Raw genomic sequence first — 25975 nt, forward strand, 5'->3', positions numbered from 1 at the left:
GGACCGAGATCACATTTTTATGACTACAAACACTCAAAAACATCTGAAAGAATAACTCTTTTGGTCTAGAGTAAGCCAAACTCATATATACCAAGATTATCGAACCAAAAGGCACAAAAACTTAAGAACTATCAAGATCTAATGAAATATTCATGAAGTTTAAAACTTTATACCTTATAGAGATTGCTAGAGAGATGAAATTTCCATATCCACAAAGCTTGATGCTCCTTAAATGCTCTCTAATGGACTATTTCCTTAAAGGATGAACACAAAACACTTAAAAAGCTCAAAAGCTCTCAAATAAAGATTAAGGTTTGCAAAGGATCATTTGAGAGGATGGCGGCTGAAGGTGGAAAGGATTGATGAGGGATAAGTTGCTTAAATAGGTCTTAAAACCCCAGATTTAGGGTTTAAATGATAGACGAGTACGCCCTGCGTACCTATTGAGTACGCCCGACGTACTCACAAAGATATGCGCCTAAACTTAAGGGCTTACGCCTTGTGTATGCCTTAGGTATGCATGACACAAGGCCCGTTTTTGCAAATGTTTAATACTTTGAGGCCAGAAGGAAAATACTTGAGTGGTTGGGTGTTATAGTTAAGACCTTGTAAATGTGTTGTGTCATGTCAGGTTAAAACGTTTTAAATGTTGAAAAGTAGGAGATGGTGAGGCGAAAAGGAAAATGAAAAACATTAAAGTTGGGAGGTGGAATGAAAAAATTCATAGCAAGTTTAAAAGACAAAATAGAAAGAGTTATAGTTGGGGAGTAAAGGGGGTAGGCCATGAGAAACTGAGAATAAGTAAAATTAAGTCACTTTGAAAGTTTGAATTTTAGTTCTAATTATTTAGTTTGACCTACTACAAGTCTATAATATATAACATATTTATAAAAATATGAAATTTATAAAAAATGATATATATATATTTAAAAGGGCCATACTCGAGTGATCTTTGAGTAAAAAGTCTTAACCCTAACCAAACACGTTTAGTTATCGTATCGTGTCGTGTCAACTCGTTTACTTAAGCCCATTTACTTAAACCTGTCGAAATCTTTTACCTAAATCAGCTAATTTTGTGTAGGGCTTGTGTCGAGTTGTCATGTCGTTTCAGATTTTATCAGGTGTAGTAAACATGTTGTTTCGCATGTTAGCTAAAACAACCAATCATGCAACAAAATAAAACTACAATAACTAAAACTATAATAGTTATGATTTTTAATAGTTGTTACCAACTAATTTTGATAAACCATAATACCAACTCTATAATATAATTTATATATAATTAATAAGAAAATCAATTGTCTATTATCTTTTATGCTTATAAATATTTATATCCACTAAAATCTTGACGAGTGTTATTATTCTATCGTTTAATTTAATTTAATTTGATATGTTCATAATATACCTTTAATGAGATAATTTTAAAAAAATATGGAATGATAACTGTGAGTAAAAATATTTATAGGGGATAATGACCTAAAATGATAATACAATTTTCAATTTGTACACATTTAATCACTGAATTATTTTTCGTCCATATTTACTTTTTCAACTTGTTTAAGTGTACACATTTAGTCGTTATAATTGGCTACTTCAGGTAACCCGAAAAAAATGGCTTAAAAAGGATAACATATTTCTTATTTTGTTCACATTTAGACATTAATATATTTTTTTTGCACATTTAGTCCTTAATAATTTTTTGTTGCTAAATAATTACTTGTTGTTTTTATACATTTATACTTATGACCGTTTTATTTTTAGTTTTTTCTCATGACATCCTATGCGGAACAATCATTAATAAGGTGCCAGTGGATATCCATGTTTATGGACACCGCGGCCTCGACTGCTTGGTTGTTTAGTTCTTATGGTTTGTCTTCAATATTGTGTTTTGAACGTCGAAACTTCTTCAATTGATCACAAATTTTAACAATCTTTATATCTACACGCTCGTATTTGATTCTACTACAACTTTCATTTAGATCATTTTCTTTAAAAAGTAATACATTTTCACTTATAATCTCTATGTCCATGCACTCTTTATGAATGTATGTATGAATGTTTTTTTTAATAAAATGGTAATAAAAAATATATTGTTTTTAATGGGAGTAATCTAATCGAAAATTTTAATATATTTATATATGAACGCGTGGATAAAAAGATCGTTAAAATCTGTAATCGTAGAAAGAAGTTACGATGTTAAGAAGACAAGACCTAAGTGGCTAAGTTAAACCATAAAAACTAAGCAACGAAACAACCAATGCCATAGGTATGCAGGGCCGGTCCAAACGTATATGGGGCCCGGGACGGAAAAAAAAAAGGACCCCTTAAAGAAAAATATAATAAAGATTCAAAAAAATATCAATTATTGTTCACTATAAACACCTTCAATTAACAATAACAAGCAAGCCAAATTGTTTATTTTTTGAGCTAATTTAAGTTTGAACCAACTTTAGGTTCTAAAAATCATATTGGTAATAATTATATATATATATATATATATATATATATATATATATATATATATATATATATATATATATATATATATATATACACTACATAGCCCAACAATTTTGGACCCCCTAGAGTCGTGGGCCCTGGGCGGTCGCCCGGGTTGCCCACCGTCTGGACCGACCCTGTAAGTATGTTGTGAAAAAATCGTAAAAAAAATCGGTTATAAGTATTGAATGTCTACAAAAACAATAAAAATTTATTTTACAACAAACAAAAATATTAATAAAAAAAATATATTAAGGACTAAATGTGTATAAAATGAAAAATATATTACTCTTATAAGATTTATTATTATTATTATTATTAATATTATTTTTTTTGTCAAGAGTAATCGATTATAATGATTAAATGTATAAAGTTAAACATATTCAAAATGTATATATGAACCAAAAAAATCAATGACAAATATATACAAATCAAAAGTTCATTATCTCATATTCATTAGATAGGAGATAATTTGTCACGTTTTAACCTAACTTATATATGCAAAAAAAAAAATCTATATAATAAAAGGAAATTAAGTGCATGAGGACCGTTTAAAACCAAAACGGACGGTTGGTTAGGGCCTTTGTATTGAAACCGGCGACCCAAGACCCGCAAGAAATCTCTCGATCTGTATTGAAACCGGAACAGAGATGGAATCCTCGCAGACCACCGGAGCAGCAGCCTCCGGCGGTAATGGAACGCTTAACCCCCAAAACAACGATGCTTCACCTGCTGAATCAACAGTTACGGCAACTACTTCGTCATCCGACGATCCCAAGCAAAACCTAAACCAAGTCATCAATTCAATTCAGAAAACCCTAGGAACCATCCATCAGCTCTACCTCACTGTCTCTTCCTTCAACGTTTCCTCCCAACTCCCGCTTCTCCAACGCCTGTAAGTTCTTTACCTGTGTATTTATCAATTTGATGTATTTTCTTAACACGAGCATGTTTCAAGATTGCGATACTGACTCGCTATGTCAAATAAATTCATAATCAAATCATCTGCTTTTACTTATGGAATCTAGATAATTTTATTTTCTCTGTATGCAGAAACACACTTGTTATGGAGATGGATAATATGGCGAAATTGTCGGAAAAGTGTAATATACAGGTTCCGATGGAGGTCTTAAAGTAAGAATACGATAATCGATAGCTTTTCTATTGAAAACTCCTTATACTGTTTTAAATCATAACTTTCTGGTGTAATTGAATGAGTTTATACTTTATAGTTTGATTGATGATGGGAAGAATCCTGATGAATTCACGAGGGACGTTTTAAACAGCTGCATTGCTAAAAACCAGATCACTAAAGGAAAAACTGATGCTTTCAAGGTTTGTATGCAACGTTCTGTATGTTTAGTTATCATGAATCTACTAATGTGTACATAACTATATCTTCTTGTAGGACTTATTCTGTAGCCTAGAAGTATCTATGCCTCTGTAAAATAAGTTTTTGTGGAAATCTTTAAGAGTTAGTTGTTCAGCATACTTTTGCAACTTTTTTGCAGTTTAAGGTGTATCTTGTTTGCTCTTTGTATCTGTGATCCCGGATTTTGAAACCACTTTAGGGTTTAGGGTTTAGAGCATACCTTCTTCTCTTCTTTGAAGGTTTCTATTGTGATTTTTCAATCAGCAATGGTTAATTTTTGTAGCATCTAGGAGTTCCCTTAAATACACTTTCTTTAACGTAGTTAGTCTATTTAAAGCTGCAAGCTGACTCAAATGAGTAGAGTGTGACTTCCATATGGTTCTTTTTTGAAGCAAGTTTCTTATATACATTGTGGGTGTTTGAAAACTAAGAAATGGTTGTCTGTTTGAGGAATTCGCTGAATGCTCTGTTCCAAATGTTATGTTTCTCTTATTTAGTTGTATTCTTATAAAGGCATAAAACAATTCTTCCTGCTTATTTATCATTGCTTTACTACCCTCCTACTCATTAGTCATTAGTTCCAACCTAAAAAAACTTAGCATCAAAAAAAAAAAAAAAAAAAAAAACAAAACAGGACAAATTTTTATTTCCCTTATTAGCAGATGCAACATCTTGGTAATTAGAATATATGTTTGAATCATAAAGTATAGGTGTTTTTATCATATATGAGTATATGATATTATGTTTTTACTAATTACTACAGGGGTTGAGGAGGCATCTTCTGGAGGAACTTGAACAAGCATTTCCTGATGAAGTTGAAGATTATAGGGAAATCCGTGCATCTTCTGCAGCTGTTAGTTTTCTAATATCCAAAACCCTAAGTCATGTTTACTACCTTTCCATTTCTTAAATCTTACTTGTAGTTAGTTTCATATGAATATGATGATGCAGGAATCCATGCGCCTTGCACAAGCACAAACCATGTTACCAAATGGAGATGTCAAGCTCAAACCTGAGATCTAGTATCCAATCTTAATACTTATTGTTAAAAACCTTTGTTTTAAACTCTCTCTTTCTCTCTATATATATAAACAGGTAAACATCAACGATGATGCTTTCATTTATCTGCTGTTTTTTTTCTTTATATACAACTGTATGCCAACTTCTATGTTTACTCCAGAAACAAAAGCGACACTCTAGTCCTATCATCTCATCTCTTTAGAATTCCAACCACCTCTGAAGATCCATCCCCAAGCTCTCTTCCCATCCTTGAATGTCTGCAAATTTACTTTCTTCTCCAAGGTACAGAAATGGAACCCTAATTTCTTCTTTTTCGTGGTTTTCCGTTTGTTCGTTGGTTATCCTATCTTCAGATTCTTCGCTGCCACTGCTGCTGTTTCCATTCCTCTCCGCTGCATTTCTCAGCATCTCCAACTAAATCATTCATTAATCTTTACAAAATTAATTACGTCTGAAAGAGCGAAACTAGTTGCGTTGGGTTTGGTGTTTTTGAATTTTGAGGTAGGTAATATACCTGATTAAGCAGTGCCTGATTCTCTTTCTTAAGAGATTCAGACTTTGAAGCCAGCGACTCATAATTGAGCTTCAAGGTGTTGTACTCTTGCTCAATCTGCCTTGATTTTGATCGCGCTCTTTTGTTCTGGAACCATATCGCCACCTGTCGAGGATGTAACCCGAGTTTGTTAGCTAACTGGTGTTTCATCCTTAACTCCGGTCGTGACTCTGTCTCGAACATGTACTCCAAGAAGCTTATTTGTTTATCTGTAAATCTTTTCCGACTTTCGATCTTGCTCTTCCTGCCTTCTGACATTCTTTCTTTCGACTCTTTGACTCTCTCTTTAACAATTCTTAGCTTAGCTGGGAGTATTATGGTGTAAAGGAGTAGTGAGTATTTATTATATATAGTCCCCTTCTTTTATGGGATTTCGAATGAAGGACAGGTGTACGCGTTGGAATTGACATGGATCTTAGCCATCTTTGTCTCTTTCTATTCTCCATCTATTCCCAATGCATTGATGACTTGTACCTTGTACCTCTACAGTCTACACGTACACATGTTATATTTGTGCAAACATATATTTTCTGTAGTGTCACTGTCGCCATACGTGTGTAAACCTTAGTTGGTTATAGACTTATAGTTACAATAGACTGGACTATATTTAGTTTGATGGTAATCCAAGGGAAGATGAAAGTACAAGTGAGTATAGCGTAGATGTATTCGTACTAATAGTGGGACTTGGTAGGTAATAAAATTGAGTGATGGTGGATGTGGGTCCCATTGCTTTTAATTGGATTGACCAAAAGGAAAGGAAGCAAAAAAAAAAAATTGGTGAAGAAAGGAGTGACACGTATGTGGAAAATGACAAAAGAGATAAGATACTATGTGCCAAATGGGCCAATAATGTGAAGACTTGTGTGATGGGGGAGGGATCCTGATAGCCATTGTGTTGTTATTATTATTTATTATTATATATATATATATAGTATATAAATAAGAAAACGTGTACATGTAACCACTAAACGTTTTTTTTATTTGTTTATTCTTGTCCTTTGGGAAGAGAGAATTAGGTCTCACCTTCAGATATTTTTGTTTTTATTGTCGTGTTTTCACATCAACCGAGTTATATAGTAAATTTTGTATATTTGGATTTTGGGATAGATTTGCAAATCAGACTAATGAAGGACATCGTCTATCAAATTACTGGTAAAGCAAAGAGCAGGAAGCCCTCTCAGCACAACTGAGGTCTAGGTCCTAAAAGTGATGATGAAGGCAAGCTGCTTATGTTTAAAACCATCAACAATCGCCTCATAACTTGAACAACCTTGTCTATTGATTGTTTGGAAATAACTATATGCTTTGAAAAGTAATGTGTTATTGAATTTAACAGCCTAGTTTTTCTAACATTTGAATAAAATAGTAAATGTGTATTAAAACTACTTTCAAGGGATGTACAACCAATTTTAAAGACCAAATTTTGAAAAAGTGGTTTTTAGCTATATGTGTGGATGTGGTGTGCAATAGATGGTCGCTATACCGATGGTACCTTTAGGCCATAGGGTGTAATACCATGCTTACAATACTATTGCATGTCATATCATTATTTTTTCTTTAACACTACAAAACTGTGAGTGGCATATCCCACCTTAACTCTAGTTTTTTTCTTAAATCGGTCAAAAAAGGAACAGAAGAGGTGCGGTAAAGGCTTGTGGTACAGTGGCCATACCACAATGGCAAATGGATGGCAAATGGGGGTCCGTGTTGTGTGCAACATACATTGTGATGCCACATCAGTCACAAGAGTGTGCGGTTTAAGGTGTACCTATAGCCTTAAGATCATGATTATTTCTATATATTTTAATACATTTTTACATATAAATATAAATAGGTAATTTTATTATATATTGTATCAGTTTTTATTTTTTTGTCTTATTAATTTATTAAATACATATTTTTTTCCGTATTATTCATGTATTAAATGAAAATTATTGTGTATAAATATATTTTTATATGTGAAAACTCACACAAAATACATATTTTTCGTATATATTGTATAAATTAAAAAAAATACATTTTAAATGTATAATTACATCTTTAAATACTTTTAAAATGTTTAAATATATTTCTAAAGGTATTTAAATATATTTAAAAATGTATTTATATATTTAAACTTATATTTATATATTTAAAATTATTAAAAGTTATATTTATATATTTAAAATTATATTTATACATTTAAAATCATATGTATATCGTTAAAAAATATTTTTAAAAGTATAAATATGTAGTGTTTTTGTTTTTAGAAGTTTAAAAGATTTAAAAATACGTAAAAATATATGTATATAGATAAAAATATCATTTAAAATGTATTTAAAGCTTTAAAACATATTTTAACATTTAAAAACATAATAGTAATAGTAATAAAGTCTTCAGTAATCGGGATTATATTTATAAAATTAGGAAATTAATCTCACAAATATTTTCAACCTAATGGTTAATCTCTTGGTTTGGGTTATGGAAGTCAAGAGTTCCAATTTCATTGCATCATTTCTTATCTCTACTTAATAGTTTTTAATTTAGCGAAGTGTATTAAACACTAATTTATACGTTAATTAGATATTATATATTATGCATAAGAAATATATTCGGTGACATCTGGGTGTCTTTGTAGTAAGGCATCTTTCTTAAGAAACTAGAGGTCGTTAGTTCGATCATCGTCTCTACTCATTTCCTTCATCTTATTATTTTATTTTACTAAAAAAAATAATTGCTGACATGGCAGCCACATAAGCTTCATGTCAGCGACGTCATCAACAGGTAAGCACCAAAGTCACCTGTAAACCGGATATATGGCAAAATATGAACAAAAGTATACAAATGTGAGGCAAAAACGAACATAAAAATCAACTTTGGGTAAAAACATTAATTTGCTGCAAACTTGAGAGTTTTTGTGAAAGTAACCCATTGTTTTATCTGTTACCAATTTTTGCTCCAATTTTTCCGATTTCCACTTTTTGGTCCCTTGCATTTCATATATATTCATAATTTAGCAACAAAAGTTTTAAGAATTTACCACTTTTGGTCATTTGTATTTTATTTTTGCCATTTTTGGTCCCTTGCATTATATATATATATATATATATATATATATATATATATATATATATATATATATATATATATATATATATATATATATATATATATATATATAGATCCGGTAAGAAGTTTTTTTTTGGTAGGAAGGTAAGAAGTTTTTTTTCTACATATTTTTTTGACGAACAAAAAAATTGAATCACTAGTTGATTCATTTTTAAGATGATTCACAAGAAAAAATTCTCAAAAAAATATCTTTATGATTCATTTTTAAGTAAATTAAGAAATTTTTACTTTTATGACAATTTTAGTGAATAACAACAAAATCATTATATAAATGAATCATCGAGATGTTTTTTTAAAATTTTTTTCTTGGGAATCATTTTACAAATGAATCACCTAATGATTCATTTTGTTTGTTCACGAAAAAAAATATGTAGAAAAAAAACTTCTTACCTTCCTACCAAAAATTTCCTTCTTATTTGATCTTGATTATATATATATATATATATATATATATATATATATATATATATATATATATATATATATATATATATATATATATATATATTAAAGATTAAAGATTAGTCACAAAGGTTGCAATAGTTTTCCACTTTGGTTCCTTGTATTTATCAAATGTGACCCCTTAAGTTTTTGTCATATTACTTTGTGGAGTTGATGCTTTTGGTCCCCCATCTTCGATATTCTTAGAAAAAGTTTTTGCCATATTACTTTGTAGAGTTGGAGCTTTTGATCCCCTGCTTTCAATATTCAAAAAAAAAAAAAAAAAAAAAAAAGCAATATGTAAACATGTAAAAATTATATTCTAACCGCATAAAGCTCAGATCACCTTCTATTTAATTTACAACACAATTATAACGTTTTGACCACGAATGTTTACCTCATTATCAGGTCTATGAGTATTATAGACTTTGTGGTTCCTTTAAATATATATGATCCCGGGATTTGGTTGAGCTTGACACTCTTTGTCTTTATATATGTTTTACTATTATGTACCCCTTATTTTTTTAGTTTTTTTATCTTGTATCTTTGCCATAAGTTAGATAAATGGTCTCTGCTTTTTGATGACTTATTAAAAAAGATAAAATTATAAGATTAGTGTCTGTGGTATTCAAAAAACTCTGGATAGTGTCCAAAAGGTTTTTCACTTGCATAGAAGGTCCAAAATCATGGTTTTTCTGTGTTTTTAGTCCAAAAGTACTTGAAAATACGGTTATACCCTTTTACTTTCTTTTTTATATATTTTTTATTTTTAAAATGCTATTTTAATTTAAAAATAAAAAGAAAAGAAAATAACTCTCTCTCTCTCTCTCTTTCTCTCTCTCTCTCTCTCTCTCTCTCTCTCTCTCTAACACAAAGTGGGAGGGGACATGCTTCTTAGTTCTTCATTCATCCTCCATCATCTTCTTCAACAAACTCACAACTGTATCTCCATATTTCCTTCTTAACAAACATCTTTAGAAAATTAATTTCCAAAACCTAATCTTAATATGAATCGATTTATGCTGTGAACGCTAAACCTAAAATCAATTTATGTATATGTAGGGCTAACTGGATGAAATCCCTTTCATATCTTCATCTCAAACCAAAATTATATTGATAGATAAAGTGATGATGTATTTAAAAAAAATTGTTTGATCTGAAAAAGAAAAAGATTATCAGTATGTAGGAACAACAACAAGAACGAAGACAAAAAATACATTAAATCCATAAAATCGACATCAATCCACATTCAACGAATCCACACATATACGGGTTGCTTTGACAAATGCTTTGAGGATAGTTTGATGGTCGGTTAATGCTCCTTCACCATCGGAATCACTGAAGCTTAGATATGAATTCGTTTATGTGTCGCCGGTGGTGCTCGTCGATTATCAGGATGTTGGAGATCCAAAATGTATGTTCACTAGTAAAAACAACGTGTCCAGGTGCTTTAAATCGCTTGATGGACAGATCTGAAATAGAAAGCCCGCCCTAAACGAAGAATGAAGACGAAAACCCTAACCAAATAATGAACTCGTCGTCGAGATTTGAAAAAAAACCCTAACTGAAGAATGGCGGCGATGAAAACACCACTGATGCCAACCTTCTTCCTTCGTTGGCATAGGCGATGACGGTTGACGGTGCCGAAGGCTAGGGTTTTCCTAATGGTTCGTCGGCAATAAGAGAGATGGAGAACACCCGGTTCATTACATATCTAAGGTTGTGGCATCAGATGCTAGGGTTTTTCCGAAGAACATTATAGATCTTCACTCACCTTCACCATGAACACAAATTGTAGGTGGAGAAGACACAGTTCATCGATTCTTCACATTTCTTAGAGAATAAACTTTGTTATTGGACTTGCGTGAAGGGGGAAGAAAAGGGGCACATCTTGGTTATTAAACAACTTCAAATGGATATCAATTTTCAGATTGAAAAACAATCCCGTTCAAGTTATCCCATTTTCTTTTCTTGATTGTCAGGTTGAACTTAGAAGGGTAAAAAGAAGTTGAAGAGAGGAAACGATGAACAACAAAACCATGGTTCAGAGAGAGAGAGGGAGAGAGAGAGAGAGAGAGAGAGAGAGAAAGATTTCTTTTCTTTTCTTTTTATTTTAAATTAAAATAGCATTTGAAAAATAAAAAATATATAAAAAAGAAAGTAAAAAGGTATAACTGTCATTTCAAGTTTTTTTGGACCAAAAACACCGAAAAACCTTGATTTTGGACCTTGAATGCAAGTGACAAACTTTTTGGATCTTATCCAAAGTTTTTTGAATACCACAGGGACCAATCTTAGAGTTTTGTCATTAAAAAATAATCCACTTTGATTCTTTTTTGTTTTTTAAATGCATTAATTTTTGTTTTTTTCTTAAAAAAAAACCGTCTTGAACAAAGACCGGGATCACCTATGAGTTCCCTTTATTCGTTTCACGTCAACTTTATGTTATATCAAAAGTGTAAGAAATATGGGTAGGAAACAAAATTATTTTAGTAATCAAGAAACTAGATTGCTTCATGAAATATGTATATTCATTTTATGTGTTGATATTTTTCTCATACGATGCCTCGGTTACCAAGAAATCCCAACTGAGGAGAGTCTATGACTATCACTTCAAGTTTAGACACAAAAACGTATTTTTCTAAAAAGTATCCGATTTGTTAATTATCATAAGAGAGTCATGCAATGAACGGAATATGAGTATATATGCTAGTTTATTCAAAAAATGGAAAAGCACAACAAATTTTATAGATTCTATCGTTGAAACAATTATCTAAAAGAATTATTCAGGGAGATTGAGATGATTAAAGCTATCATAAATAGCTTGGTAAGGAGTTGTTACGGACAACTTGGGCTGCCAACTTTGCGAAGGCAGCAACTTGGTTGTCTCACAACTTAGAGTCATCTTCAAGCAAATTGACTATTTGTATATTTCTTTGATTTTCATTCCCTTTAATGAGGTTTTTCCACTCCATTTCAAATCCAAAGGGGTGTTTGGTTGTAGAAAATTTTCTAGTTTTCTAGGAAAATTTTTCAAGAAAAAATGAAATTTTGAAAACGCGTTTAGTTCGTTCAGTTTTCCAAGAAAATGAAAATTTTCAGTTTTTCAAATTGTATGTAAATTAGAAAAGTGGTTTTTACAGTTTTTCAAAGTTTTCCAAATATCAAAGATAGAAAATGAAAACTCCACCCGTTCTAACCAAACGCGTTTTTATTGGAAATTGAAAATGAAAACTCAATCTTATTTTCTGAAAATATTTTCATAGAAAATGAAAACAGTTTTCTACAACCAAACGCACCCTAAAGGTGCATTTGGCTGTGAAATTTTTTCTAGTTTTCTAGGAAAATTTTCCAAAAAAAATAGAAATTTTGAAAACGCGTTTGGTTTGTTTATTTTTCCAAAGTTTTCTAAGAAAATGAAAATTTTCAGTTTTCCAAATTGTATGTTAATTAGAAAAGTGATTTTTACAGTTTTCCAAAGTTTTCCAAATTTCTAAGATGGAAAATGAAAACTCCATCCGTTCCAACCAAACGCGTTCTCGTTGAAAATTGAAAACAAAAACTCAACATTATTTTCTGAAAACATTTTCATAGAAAATAAAACAATTTTCTACAACCAAACACACCCTAAACTTCTATTGGGGTTTTGGCCTCCCATCCGTTTGATCTACACTTTTCACCGCGATTGTAATCAAACTTGCATTATATACAAGTGTACATGTCACACGTATAATTTGTATTAGTTCAATGTTTGAATACCACATCATATACAAGTGTGCGTCTCACACCTATAACTTGTATTAGTTTATTGTTTGAATCCTACATTTGACACTCCTATTTCGGAATAGACATTCTTATTTTGAACTAGCTTTATGCCTTATTATATGTTCTGCACAATTTTAATCTGACTCAAATGATGTTGCAAGAGAGTTTTGTGGTTTTAAAATTTGGTGAAGAAACATTTTGAAATCCTTGGTGAAAGTTTTATTTTATTTTTTCCAAGTTTCGGTGAAAATTAAAAATAATTTCAAATTATTTATGGAAATGTTGAGTTCGAAACTTGAAAAGGGGTCATTCAAACAGAGTGGTTACTTTGGTAAGGTTTAATGTAATAAAATGACTACTAATAAAAAGCATATTAGATTGTTCTTTAGGTATCTTGTTTTTAGATGTAGCAAAAATACCACTATTTTTTTTATTACACAAATTAAGTATCTATAAAATGTATTGAATTCGATGTGAATGTGACAAAATTTGTTTATTAGGCCTTTTTAGCATTGACTTTAGATCCACTATGATATTTGTATGACAAATTATTTGTTTAAAATGTATTCTAGTAATCAAGGCCGGTCTTGAGGATTTAAATACCAATGATGAATCGGAAAAAAGGCTATTAGTATGTAACGTGTAACGAATTAAATTATATAAACTAAAGTTTTTTTTTTTTTTTTTTTACTTACCTTGTCTAAATGTTTTGGAATATCATTAATTATTCATATAGGCGATCGACTGATTATTCACAGAGGTGATTGACTGATCGTGTACTGGGACTCGACTTCTGAAGTGCGTGCCTGATGGTGGATTGGTTAATTAGCAGATATGGAGTATGACCTATCGTTTATGATTTGGCCTAAATACAATATATAAAAAAAATTAAATATTTTGGGCCAATAAAATAATTAGGGCATGTGTGGTGTTAATTTTATAATAAAATATTCAGTAACTACTGAATATAATTAAATTAAATATTTACGATTTTAAAAGGAAATTACGTATTATATTGTTATTTTTTGACATACATCTTTTGGCAATATGAACTAATTTTCTACTATCTTAAAATGTTTTCATGAGCAATCTAATATTTTATTGAAACAGTTAATTTTCTCTTTTTAACCATTGCACAAAACAATTGTAACTTTTGGTAGCTAATTAACAATTAACAAACACTTTTTAAATAAAAATTATTAATATTTGAGTAAATTACTGAAATCGTCCCTGTGGTTCGGTAAAAATTGTACGTTTGGTCTCTCACTTTTTTTTTTTACACTTGGATCGTCCATGTGGTTTGCTTTTGTTGCATTTTTCGTTCCTATGGTTTGGTAAAAGTTGCATGTTTGGTCCCTAATTTAATGTATGTAACGGACGAAAAATACAACAAAATCAAACCACAGGAACGAAAAACGCAACAAAATCAAACCACAGGGACGATCCGAATGCAAAAAAAAAGTTAGGGACCAAGCGTGCAATTTTAACTAAACCATAAGGACGATTTAAATAATTTACTCTTAATATTTTTAAACAATTTATATTATTACTAAATTTGTAAAAAATATAGCACGTTTAATTTATTTCAAAATAAATTAAAGGTTTATTATTTAATTGTAGGTCCTTTTGAAACACGGTTTCTTTTTGCACACTACCAATCAAGCTTTCTGTCGATAAGTACCTTTACATGAAATGCTGGAGCAATTCCATTTTTACTGTTACTTCAAGCTTTACGCATAATTTTTTTTTTGGGTCGGTTAAATGGACACCCCATATAATTTTTATAGTTTTTTTATTGGTTAAAATTACATTGTTTTTTGAAAAAAATGATTAAAAATAGTTACATATTGGTTGACTTTTGATAAAGATATGTATAGGGTGTCTTAATAGCAACACCATTTATGTTGTTTTGTAATAATAATGGATTTATCTGTTTATTTATTAAATTCAATATCAATATATTTACATTTTTTGCACAACTAGTTTTTTTTTTCTTTTGAAAAACTTGCATTTTCATAAACATATCAACTATTTTTTACAATAAAACTATATATATATATATATATATATATATATATATATATATATATATATATATATATATATATATAGAGAGAGAGAGAGAGAGAGACACACACACTCGTTATGTAAATTTGGTCAAAAGAGTTGGACAGTAGAGGTGTTTGTGGTTGTGGGAATGGGCCGGAAACAGTTGAAAAAATAAGAGCGCTGGAGGGGGGGGGGGGGGGGGGGGGAGGGGGGAGGAGAAATGGTTTTTCTGATTGTCTTTTTTTAGCTAGTTAATCCTCTGTTGGGGTTGTTTGCTTCAATGGTAGGCAACAACTCATGAGGGGTCTTTTGGAGTGGTAAAACACGACAAGAGAGAGGCGGAAAGGAGGATGGGATCATCGTCAGCTCATAAGTTCCTTCTTTTTCTTTCGTCGGAAATATACAATGTGTGTGTACGAGTGAAAGAGAGTCATATATATATATATATATATATATATATATATATATATATATATATATATATATATATATATATATATATATATATATATATATATATATATATACTAGAAAAGTTTGAGGCCCGTGCTAAGCACGACCCTTGAAAGGTAATTTGAGTATTTCTTTAGTTTATTATATTGATAACCAAAAAAAATACAATGATATAAATGGGTGTATTTTCAATGTATGAATAAGAAAATGAAAGTATGTTATTATAATAAAAAAATAAATGAAAATCCCTTGTGATTTGCTGATATGATTTTTCACCTTATGGAAAACCTATGATCTATCAACATCATTTGTTGTGCATTCTATATATATTGAGATTACTCATGAAATACCATTTTTGATTCTGATTCGAAGCTTTAGGCATTTGTTCCTTGGTTGACCATTGATCTTTATTGCTCTTTGATAATTTGCAATTCTGTCACTCTCTAACCATCACTGATGTAGATTTATTAATAAGAATAAATTGGATCCAAATTATCTAGTATGAAAACCCATAGCGGATCATGATTCTCAAATCCAACTACAAGAATCCAAACTTCAAAGTTGAACAATAAGAAAAAAACTATATAGCAAAAAAAAAATAAAAAAAAATAACAGGAAGCTTGAGGAGTGAATGAACTCCAGGTAAATCTTTATCAAATTGTAAAAAAAAAAAAAAAGTCATAAATGCTAGCTTGACGAATGTCAAATTATCATACCATATTAACGAAATAAAGAAGAAATTCCCATTAAATATTGCAAGTAGACATTTTGATTTAATTAAATTATAATCCAAGAAAATTTTTAAATTTACTTTTAACTTTAAATATGTCATATTCATCAAGAAGCAAGTGCTATTTATGTAGGTTGTTATCATGGTTTCACTATGTTTATAATTAATTAATTATCAAATGCAAAGTTAATGTTTCTTTATTCGATGCTTTATGATAATTAATCCGTGATTGAAATTGGTTATAATGACAATACGATTGGAATTGGTTATAATGACAACCCTAAACTTGCAAATAAAACAATCTAAAAGGGGTATTCCAAAAAAACAAAACAACCAACTAGATACCAAGAAAACAAAAGGAAACATTGAAGTTGTATGTATCTTATAAAACTCACTTTAGAAGTTGAAAAAAAGGCGAAAAGATAATGTGTTTGGACAGAACTCTGACGAGTAGTAGATTTATTCTTCAAATTTTGAATATTAGAACTCAAATATCAATAAATTGACAACAAAAATATGAAATTTGACTTGATCAAGTCATTAATGGCTCTCTAAATTTTTTGAACATACTGTCCTCATCACTTTGTTGTTTAAAGAGAGAACTGCAAATATATAAAAGATTATCATGTAGGCTTATTTGAGTTTTTGGGGTTGTCTTTGAATTCAACTATTAAGGAAAATAGATTGTGTTTGCGACACATTACACAACATGAAGGATTGGGAAAAATCTGACACATTTGACTCGTTTGAGCTAATCTCTATAATTATATCCAAAATATACTCTAATCAATATAATTTTGAGTAAATGAGTAAAAGGAAGAACTAATTGTTTACCTCCATGATGTCCATAATGAAAATGTAGTAAAAAAAAGGTTCCGGTAGGAGCTCCCACCGACTTTTTTTTTTTTCTCTCACACTTATCCAGTGTTAAAACAACGTATTACTCTTTGTTGCCCCTCCCTAATGTTTCCACCTCTAGAAATCCCTTCATTACAGTTATAATTACTCATTTCCTGGTTAAAATTTTGTGCAACAACTTGTTTTTGCATAGGGGTTGAGTCTACAATTCATAAAAGATAAAGAATTACTTTGCATCTTGTTAAGCAAATCATTGAATGTACATTTGAACCAAACAAAATCACTTGCATATTTACAATGAAAAAGAAATATGGGCGATCTACAGTTGCAAATTTCTGCCCAAAAATCTTGTAAACTTCCCATTTGCAAGCACCTGCTATATATTTTATCTGATTGAGATAGGGTTTTATAGAAAGTTTTACAAACATTAGATTTAACTTGAAAAATGCTACCAGACCTGCCACCAATATCAAGATTCAGGACTCCCTAACTGTCAACCAGATTACCAGCTCAATGATTCAATTAAACTAAACTTTCCTACATATAATAGAAAGAAAAAGAATCACAAAGTAATCAGGTTATGTCTGAGTGAACTCAATGTCACAAATCAATCCCTCGATATTGCACTGCAAATGGATAGAATTTGCAAACCAAAAGCACTATACATAAAAAAAAAACTTAAGTGGTTAATTATAAATCCAAGCCAACACAATGCACCTTTTAGAAAGCAATTAATACATAAGTAGTTGATGTTGTTGATTGATTGAAGGGGATTAAACATTTATTGTTGACAAAGAGAAATTTGGGTATAGTTATAAATCATGTAAATGGCTTCTACAGTGAAAAAGAATTAACAATTTTCATATTCATTGCTATTGGTAATTGGACTCTAGGAATAGAAATAACAAATAACCATGCTCGTAACTAAATAGTTATTTTTTATTATGTAAAATCATGTCTTGTGATTCTAATATTAATAACCAAAGGAAAAGCAAAGTAAACTAATTAAAGGGCTATCGCCAGAATCTTTCATCAAACTATTTCTTCCTTACATAGAAATTCCTAATCATAATTAGCATAGTAAATTACAAAAATGACCCATGTGGTTCATTTTGGTCATAGAGCTTATAATTTTGGTCATTGTTGTTGTGACATCAAAGACAAAAGCCAGATGAGAGCCCCGATGGGTGCAAGGTTATGTCATAATATATTTAAAATTATTATTCAAATTAACAATGGAAATTGGATGTCCATTCACAACATCAAACAATCACTATCCATTGGTTCTCTTATATTTTCATCAACCATGGATTCATTTTAACTGAAGCATTATGCTCAAAATTTTATCATAGTAAAATGATAATGTTCCATACAAAACAACATACTAGCTTTCTTACATTCCTTCAGTTTCTTAGAATCATTTGGGCATCTTTTTTTTTTTTTTTACCTAATGACAGGTCCACATCTTAATTCCCGATTTTCAATTTAATAACCATGTAGACCTTGCTTTCTTTTCTTGATTTCATCAGGCTCCATAACAATATGTAGATTAATCCAAGAATTTTCCAGGGGAGAGCCACTTTCATTTTAGACAGAAAAACATAGATCGATTTCTAAAGGGAAGACATCAAGGGACAAAAGAATAGAGAAAGAGAGAAGATGCAATCAGAAACTCAATACCGAACAAAAGAATTAAAACCCTAGATGTAAATCTGAAAATCTATTTAATTTCTCGAATTAGGGAAAAATTTGAGGTATTGTTAAACACCGAAAGAGACTTTAGCAAAATTGGAACCAAAATTAAAAAAAAAAAAAAAAAAAAAAAAAAAAAAAAAACAAAAAACACATACCAGACGGGTGAGCCAAACCGATCCAAAAGTTGAGGAACATGACATCTTGGAAACGTAATAATACGCTATGGACGTGCCAGAGGAAAAGGGTTTATATAGAAAGCGAGGCGTCGAAGGAGAAACGACGGCACGAAGGATTGAATCGACCTAATGGTAAGTTGTGTCGTTTTGAAGGCGGATTGCAGGGAGGTATTAGAACAGAGTGAATTGGTTGTACGCAACATCAGAAAGATTTAATCAACGTTTGCATACGTTGTGTCGTTCAGATAGTGGGGTACGTGGACGAACTTTAACCCTATGAATTTCATTTTGGCGGCACCATAAGAAAAGGGCTTTCATATATAGTAATGATATATATATATATATATATATATATATATATATATATATATATATATATATATATATATATATATATATATATATATATATATATATATATATATATATATATATATATATATATAGAGAGAGAGAGAGAGAGAGAGAGAGAGAGAGAGAGAGCGAAGGGCAATAGGGTGTGAGATATTGTAACGCCCAAAAACTTGGGTTAGAAAAATAAGATATAATAAGCGATAGAAATGATTTTTTAAAAGAAGATTATTTAGGATAAATAATCTTAATCGAAATTATAGTATGTGTGACAAAAATTATGTACATATAAAGAATGTTGAAATCTCACTTCGCATGAAGAAGCTATGCTTCTTCGAAGATTTGCGATTAAACCGACACAACTCTGCGTATCTTAAAAAGTGAATTTTTGATAGATACTTATTAGCATAAGTGATTTAAACGAAAATCGTTAGTTGTACATCCGAGAGTGTGCATATAAAGAACGTCCAAATTTGACTCCGTGAGAGTAAGTTATGATTTTTCAAAGTTTCATCGTAGAAATATGACTCAGAAATCGAAATTAAAATCGGTCGATTGTTAGAAAAAATAATCTAAACAAAAGTTGAATATATTATTAATACCTATCCGTCAACATAAAGACATTTGAGAAAGGAATATCGTATGAAAAAGTTGTGATTTATATATGAACTTTAGCATGCTAAGCCTACTAAAATTACATAATAACAATAAAGTGAGAATTAGCCGACCGTGTCTAAAGGAAAGTTGTAGATCTCATTGATAACTACACATGGATATAAAATACGTCGAAAACAGAGCTCATATGAAGAAGATATGAATTTTGAAGAAAGCAGAATTTTTTGCACACAGTCGTGCACACATACAAGAGACGCGACATACTTTTGAACCACTATAGGATTTCGATACATGTCACCACCCAGACAATGCCACATCAGCACCCCTAACCAGGTGCACGGTGCACCTTCCGAAATTCGTTATAGATACCCCCATTTGCCTCATTCTTTCACTCACACCAATCATTCTCTATATTTCTCTCTAGTTCTGATTTTTTTAATGTGTTTTTCTAAGATTTGGATAATGTCATATTTAGTGAGGCTCTGAGGTAGATATGTGAATGCTATACATGGTGTGCGGACAAGGTTTGAGAACTCAACCCATGAATTAATTTAAGATCAATGTTTGCTTATAATAAGTATCTGGTCAAGTCTAGTAAACTAGTCTTGTCTCGGAATTAAGATATTCAACAAAGTGATCAAAAGTATAAAAAGATTAAGTATGAAGAGTATAAAGTAGTTCAAGAATAATAAGAATGTAAGAGAGAATGATTGACTCAATAATTATTGATTGGTGTGAAAAAGGTCTATATTCCACGTACTTAATACAAGGGTGACCACTCCTTTAATAGCCAATGAGTAACTAAAAGACAAACTATAAAAGTAAGCGTGGACTATTAGACATCTGAAGATCAACAGACTGACACAACCGCTTCGATTGATTTTGTTCGCATGTACTATACTATCAAACAATAGGAAAACAACAAAATAGTACTTAGAATAATAAATGTATATTACAAACTTAGAAACATTCTAACAGTAAGATGCATCTCAGACTAATCTTCTACTTCATACTAGTCTTCTCTTCAGAATTGATTATCTTGGACATGCTCCACCTCAGATTGCTTAAGGATCACTTTTCATGTTCTAACAACCCCCCTAAGTGACCTTAGCAATCATCCAATTCATCACTTCGCTTCGTCAAACACAAACAAGTAGGCACTATGGAGCCAACTTCGAACTTCGATGTACCATTGGAGATGCTTAATAAATTTCATCTTGATGTGCTTGAAAAAATCACTCTTTGCAGCATTTGAAATGACCTTATGAAGAATCTTTGTGGGAACAAGGTGTTTGTTAAGAACTCTGAAAAATTCTTTTTGATTAGTCTTCTTCTCGAGGTACACATCACTAAATTCTGGTTCTTTAATTGGACCATATGCTAAGATCTGAGTTTTATGAAGTTCGTAATGATCTTGGCCAAAAAGTTTTCCATTCCGAAAAGATGAGCGAACTCCACATCGGATCTATAGAATTCAGTGATGTAGTCCTTTAGAAAGTAGATGAGCAGCTATGACAAGAATGTCGTTTGGATTCATTGAAGGGAAGTCTGCATTCGTGATGGTGATGGATTCATTGAATGGAATTCTGTATCAGTGATGGTGATGGAGGATTTCTTGTTTCAAAATATGAAGTACTTATATAGAAGCCAGTCAAGATCAAACTTACCTTGGACCTTTCTACCATGACCAACTATCATGGTAATACTCTTCCGAGACCACACTTCCTTTTCGGGACGTGCATTGGTAGAATAGAAGGTTCTCAATCTCTCACGCTCAGTTTGGATAATGATTTGACGATCATCACATGGATGCAGACGTGCAAATTTGATGTAATTAGGGATGTCAATGGGACCAAAAGGGGGCAGAAATAGCTACCCCTGCCCCGCCCCCAAAATCAGTTGTTGCCCCTGCCCCCAGATCCCTCGTTTACATTACCCCGATCCCGCCCCTGATTACCTCCATCACCCCTGGTCCTGCCCCCATTCCTCCGGTCAGCAACAACATCAAAAATGAGAAATCACAGGAACATCATAGCAAATTCACAAAAATCAGATACTCTCAAATGTATCAGAAATTCAAAAATCAAAATAACCACATACGAAAGCTCAGATGTGATATTTCTCTAGAGAGTCATCAATCACTAAACTTTTCATTGACATCCCATCAAGCATTACCAAATCAGTTACCCAAACATTCGTATAATAAGCCCACGAAAAAATAAGCTGAAATTGACAATCCCATGGACTATTTGACAAAAATCGATAACTGAAATCAGTTTTTGACAGACTGGAAGAGGAGAAATCGGAAAGAAGGGCGAAGGCTGACCTACTCGATGTCGACTTTGAAGCTGAGGCGGTGAGGCCTAAGGCCTGAAAATCCGATTACACGACAATCTCAGTCGGTTAAGTTCGAAAAAAGGGTGTCGACAGTTGGCAACCGGCAGTGGAAGTCGACCGGTAGAAGATGACGGACCTGATGACGATTGGGAGATGTCCGATTTCGTTGATGCCTCATTGGGATTGAGCTTAAGTAATAGGCATAGTGAACGACAAATCAAAGTAGAACCCTAAAACCATATAATTTGTTATTTAAATATGTTTTAAATTAAATATATATTTTACATAAATATACAACGGGGCCCCACGGGAGTACAGGACAGAAATACCCCACCCCTGACCTCGGTTTCGATAATAAAACGTGTTCTAATCACACCCCGGCCCCTAAATTTTTTTAAAAAATTAGTCTCGTATGGAATAGGGGTCTCATGGAAAATTTTGACATCCCTAGATGTAATAGTGTCCATGAGGAGAGATTGGTAAGTCAAGTTGATCAACATCAAGTGTTGCAAGATCGAAGTACATAAAGGGCATAAAGTGTATATCATGAAGAATCCATTCTTGGAAGAGAGGAGAAATGCCCAACATCGGATTTGGATTGTCTTTAAGTTCTTAGATTTAAATGCTTTCTTCCAGTGCTTGTTGTAATTGTTAATTTGATCAACCCTCAAAATTTTTGAACGACTTCATTGGGCTATCAGATTCAGTTGCTACTTGTTTGCCTTTGTCTATAGTTAGATTTACTTTAGATGAGATGGAGGAGATGATTTGTTGTCCAAATTTAGTAAGAACAACTCGGATATAGGAGGAAGCAATGACTCTTCAGTAATCTCATCCGCTTGTCTGATTGTAGAACCTTCGTCAATTTGGACAATCCTCAGAGAAGGAATTGGCCCCGAGTTAGATTTAGGGACTGTAGCAAGGGCTTTGGACTTGGCTTGAGATTTCTGAACAGTTGGTATATCGGAATGCTTTTTCCGAGATTCTTTTGGAAATGTGCTAAATGTCAGAGTCCTTTCATCTATCCAAAATTCATATTCTACCATTGATTGTTTAGGCACAACTTTCTTTTGAAGAACATTTTTCGGAGATGTTGCTGGAAGAACTGTGTTCAGAGGTGTTTTAATTGAGTTCTTTGACTTTTTCACTTTCCATTCAAATTTTGTTTTGAACATTTAGAAGGTTTATGAACATCAGTGTTTCGAACATCTTTTCATTTACTTATTGCTTTCGGAGGTACATTTGATTTTGGAAATTGTTTTGGTTTAAATTTTTTACCATCCGAGGTAGAAATAAAAATAGAAGAAGATGTTTTCCGAGGAGAGTCATTTTTCTTGGATAAGCTCTCAATAGTAACATTCTTCACATTATTGACAAAAGTATTGTGATTATTCGAGCTAACATGAATAGATGGTCTCTTAAGAATTTTAACACACATGAAGGTGTTGTGATTCCTAGTAGTTGGATTGATTGTTCGATACTTTTTCTTTTCGGATTGCTCAAGGAACCTAGAGCATTTCCTAGATCTGGTTTCTTTTTCAAGAGCTTTCCTAGCTTCGGTTTTTGGATGAATAATATCCTTTTTATGCAACAATGGTTTCTTCCGAGAGTCAGATGATGAGTTGGAAGTTTTTCCCACCGATGGATTGTCGAAACAAGGCTTAATTGGCACTAGAATCGATTTTGAGACCACATTAGAGTTGGAGACACAAGAACTGGACGTGGTGTTGTTATCACTCTTAAGTTCTACATCACTATAAAGGAAGCCCAAAAGGAGTTGAATTGGCCCGAGTCATGTCCATTTGTCTTAGTAATGATCTCCTTGATAACATAATTGTTCGGATGACCGGTGTTTGGAGCACAAAATCCAGTACTGCATGTGTTATGTAAGGGTATCAAAGACTGATTCAGGTCCAAGGATATCATAGGCGAAAATTTCATGGAATCAGGACATTTAATAGTGATTGGTTTGAACTCAGGGATCAATGATTGATATTTTTTGAAGTCTCATGAAGGGATGACAATGGTGAGACAGGGGTATCCAAATAAGTGTGTTTTAGAATATCTCCCATAAACTTTAGGTCTTAAAGTTCCTTTAGAGGACGAACAATTGGTTTTGGAAACTTGCTTCCAAGACCAGGTGCTTTGGATCAGGGATGACGAAAATTATGATTCATTCTTTCATTAGCTTCAAGAACATCAATCAAATTATGCACAACATCAATTTTTTCATTAAGACGTTTATTATTAGTAACCTAGATGTTTATTTCATTAATCGTAATTCCACGTTTGTCATTCAAAATAATACATTCATCCTTAGCCATTACACGTTATACCTTTAATGATTCAATCTTAAGCTTGCGGTCTTCAAAACATAATCTAAGTCTGGTCAATTCACTATCTAACTTCTCACTAACTTCTATGGCAGATTCATAGGCTTTATGGATAACTGTCATATCCAACTGAATTTAAGTTAGATAAGGTTCGCAAATAGATAAATCAAAATTATTATCAATAATCATAACTTTTACCTGTTGGATGATGCTTTGTCCAGGTGGATCATTTGTTTCCATGTAACAAAAGTGTGGCTCATCATTGTCATTATCAGCTTCCAAATAAGAACACCAAGCTCCCTATAGACTTTACTCAATTGATTGTCTCACCATAAAACACAAGCTACCTATAGACTTTACTTCACTTTCATCACCAGATGACCAATACTCATCAACATTTCTTGAAACTGTAGTGACAAATGCCTTTTCACTTTCAGCAAGTTCTTGTGCTTAACGAGCATAATATGCAGAGTCTTTCACCTTTGGTTTTTGAGGAACTTCATCCGAAATGTCCTTAGCATAGTGGTTTTCACGAACTTCCTAAGGTTCCGAAGAGCGATTTGGAATGTTGGGTCGATATTCATGATTTTGATCAAAATTCCTTTGTCCATAATTTTGACCAAAACTTTGTGAATTTCTTTGTAAACCACTTTGTCGAAAGTTATTTTGGACATTGTTTTGAATCTTTTGAAAATCACTTTGTTTTTAAATTGTTTATTTTGAAAATTGTTTGCATTTTGTGAAAACATCTTGGCTGTTTCAGAAGAGTTTTGTTTAGAAAACTTTTTTTTTTTGTGGAAATCTTTTTCATTTTTCCGATAGGCATTATTTTGTGCTTTTGACTTCGAAGTTCCTTCATCAGATTTCAACTCCTCTTTTGAAAGTTTTTGTTTCCACCTTTTGATGTTTTATATCATTAGGTCAATAATCAACACATTTTGCTTTGTCTTTATTATCAACAACATATTTTTCTATTTTCACAGCCCAAACACGTTTTGTTTTAGTTTTTTTTGAAAGTTTTCGAGTTTTTGTTCAAACAATTTTTTACGGTGTTTTGGTTTTAATAACATCCTTTTTTTTGTCACACTCTCATTGTCTTCATTTACCAACTTGTTCAATTTTGGAGCTACATTATCTCCATTTCCTTTGGTAACAAAGACTTGATTTGGAAACACAACATCATCTGAATCCTTGAACCTAGGGTAAACCATAGTATTTGATTCAAGATATGTTTTCCTTTTTCTATCAACACTTCCATGTACTCCTTTGAATCTTTGAAGACTTGATCTACTACAACTCTTGGAATAGGTTTCTCATTTGATAATTCATCCTCACTACTTATATAATCCTCAATCACAACAAGATCTTCATAATCACAGACTTTGCATGTCGAAGGTTGATCATTATTTACACATTGAATCATTACATTTTTCTTTGCCTTTAGCCATAGAATTGACATTAATGATAGGCAATCGTGAGCAACTGACACATTCCTCTTCCTCAATTTCACTGATATTGCCAGAATTATCTTTGATATCAACAAAATTTTGTTGAGAATCAAGTGTCGAATTCTCAGTCATGTTCAAAATTTGACTTGTTCATTTTTGGTTAACGTCTCAT

General features: G+C 31.8%; 2 protein-coding genes and 1 long non-coding RNA gene across 4 annotated transcripts; 1 reads left to right on the plus strand and 2 right to left on the minus strand.

The window, feature by feature from the left end:
- The first annotated feature begins 3052 nt into the window (after positions 1 to 3052).
- On the plus strand, positions 3053 to 4995 carry LOC145034505 (mediator of RNA polymerase II transcription subunit 10b-like). Its single transcript, XM_078982935.1, has 5 exons — positions 3053 to 3394; positions 3553 to 3633; positions 3732 to 3834; positions 4635 to 4724; positions 4823 to 4995. Exons 1-5 carry the CDS (start codon positions 3150 to 3152, stop codon positions 4892 to 4894), a joined length of 591 nt encoding a protein of 196 aa, XP_078839061.1. The 5' UTR covers positions 3053 to 3149; the 3' UTR covers positions 4895 to 4995.
- A 46-nt stretch (positions 4996 to 5041) lies between these two features.
- Positions 5042 to 5776, minus strand: LOC145034507 (uncharacterized). The gene is made up of 2 exons (XM_078982936.1): positions 5406 to 5776; positions 5042 to 5305 (listed from the first exon to the last, which is right to left on the minus strand). The coding sequence occupies exons 1-2, from the start codon at positions 5700 to 5702 to the stop codon at positions 5090 to 5092; spliced, it is 513 nt and encodes a 170-aa protein (XP_078839062.1). The 5' UTR covers positions 5703 to 5776; the 3' UTR covers positions 5042 to 5089.
- A 10243-nt stretch (positions 5777 to 16019) lies between these two features.
- On the minus strand, positions 16020 to 18991 carry LOC145034508 (uncharacterized). Of its 2 annotated transcripts, XR_013678090.1 has the most exons (3): positions 18699 to 18991; positions 17145 to 17385; positions 16020 to 17050 (listed from the first exon to the last, which is right to left on the minus strand). It is a non-coding gene; the product is annotated as an uncharacterized LOC145034508 (long non-coding RNA). The 2 variants fall into 2 exon arrangements; XR_013678089.1 differs by lacking the exon at positions 16020 to 17050 and having other exon boundaries at positions 17061 to 17385.
- Positions 18992 to 25975: the final 6984 nt, after the last annotated feature.

This window comes from Lactuca saligna, chromosome 3 (assembly GCF_052625555.1).
Source record: "Lactuca saligna cultivar CGN05327 chromosome 3, ASM5262555v1, whole genome shotgun sequence".
Classification (NCBI taxonomy): Eukaryota; Viridiplantae; Streptophyta; class Magnoliopsida; order Asterales; family Asteraceae; genus Lactuca; species Lactuca saligna.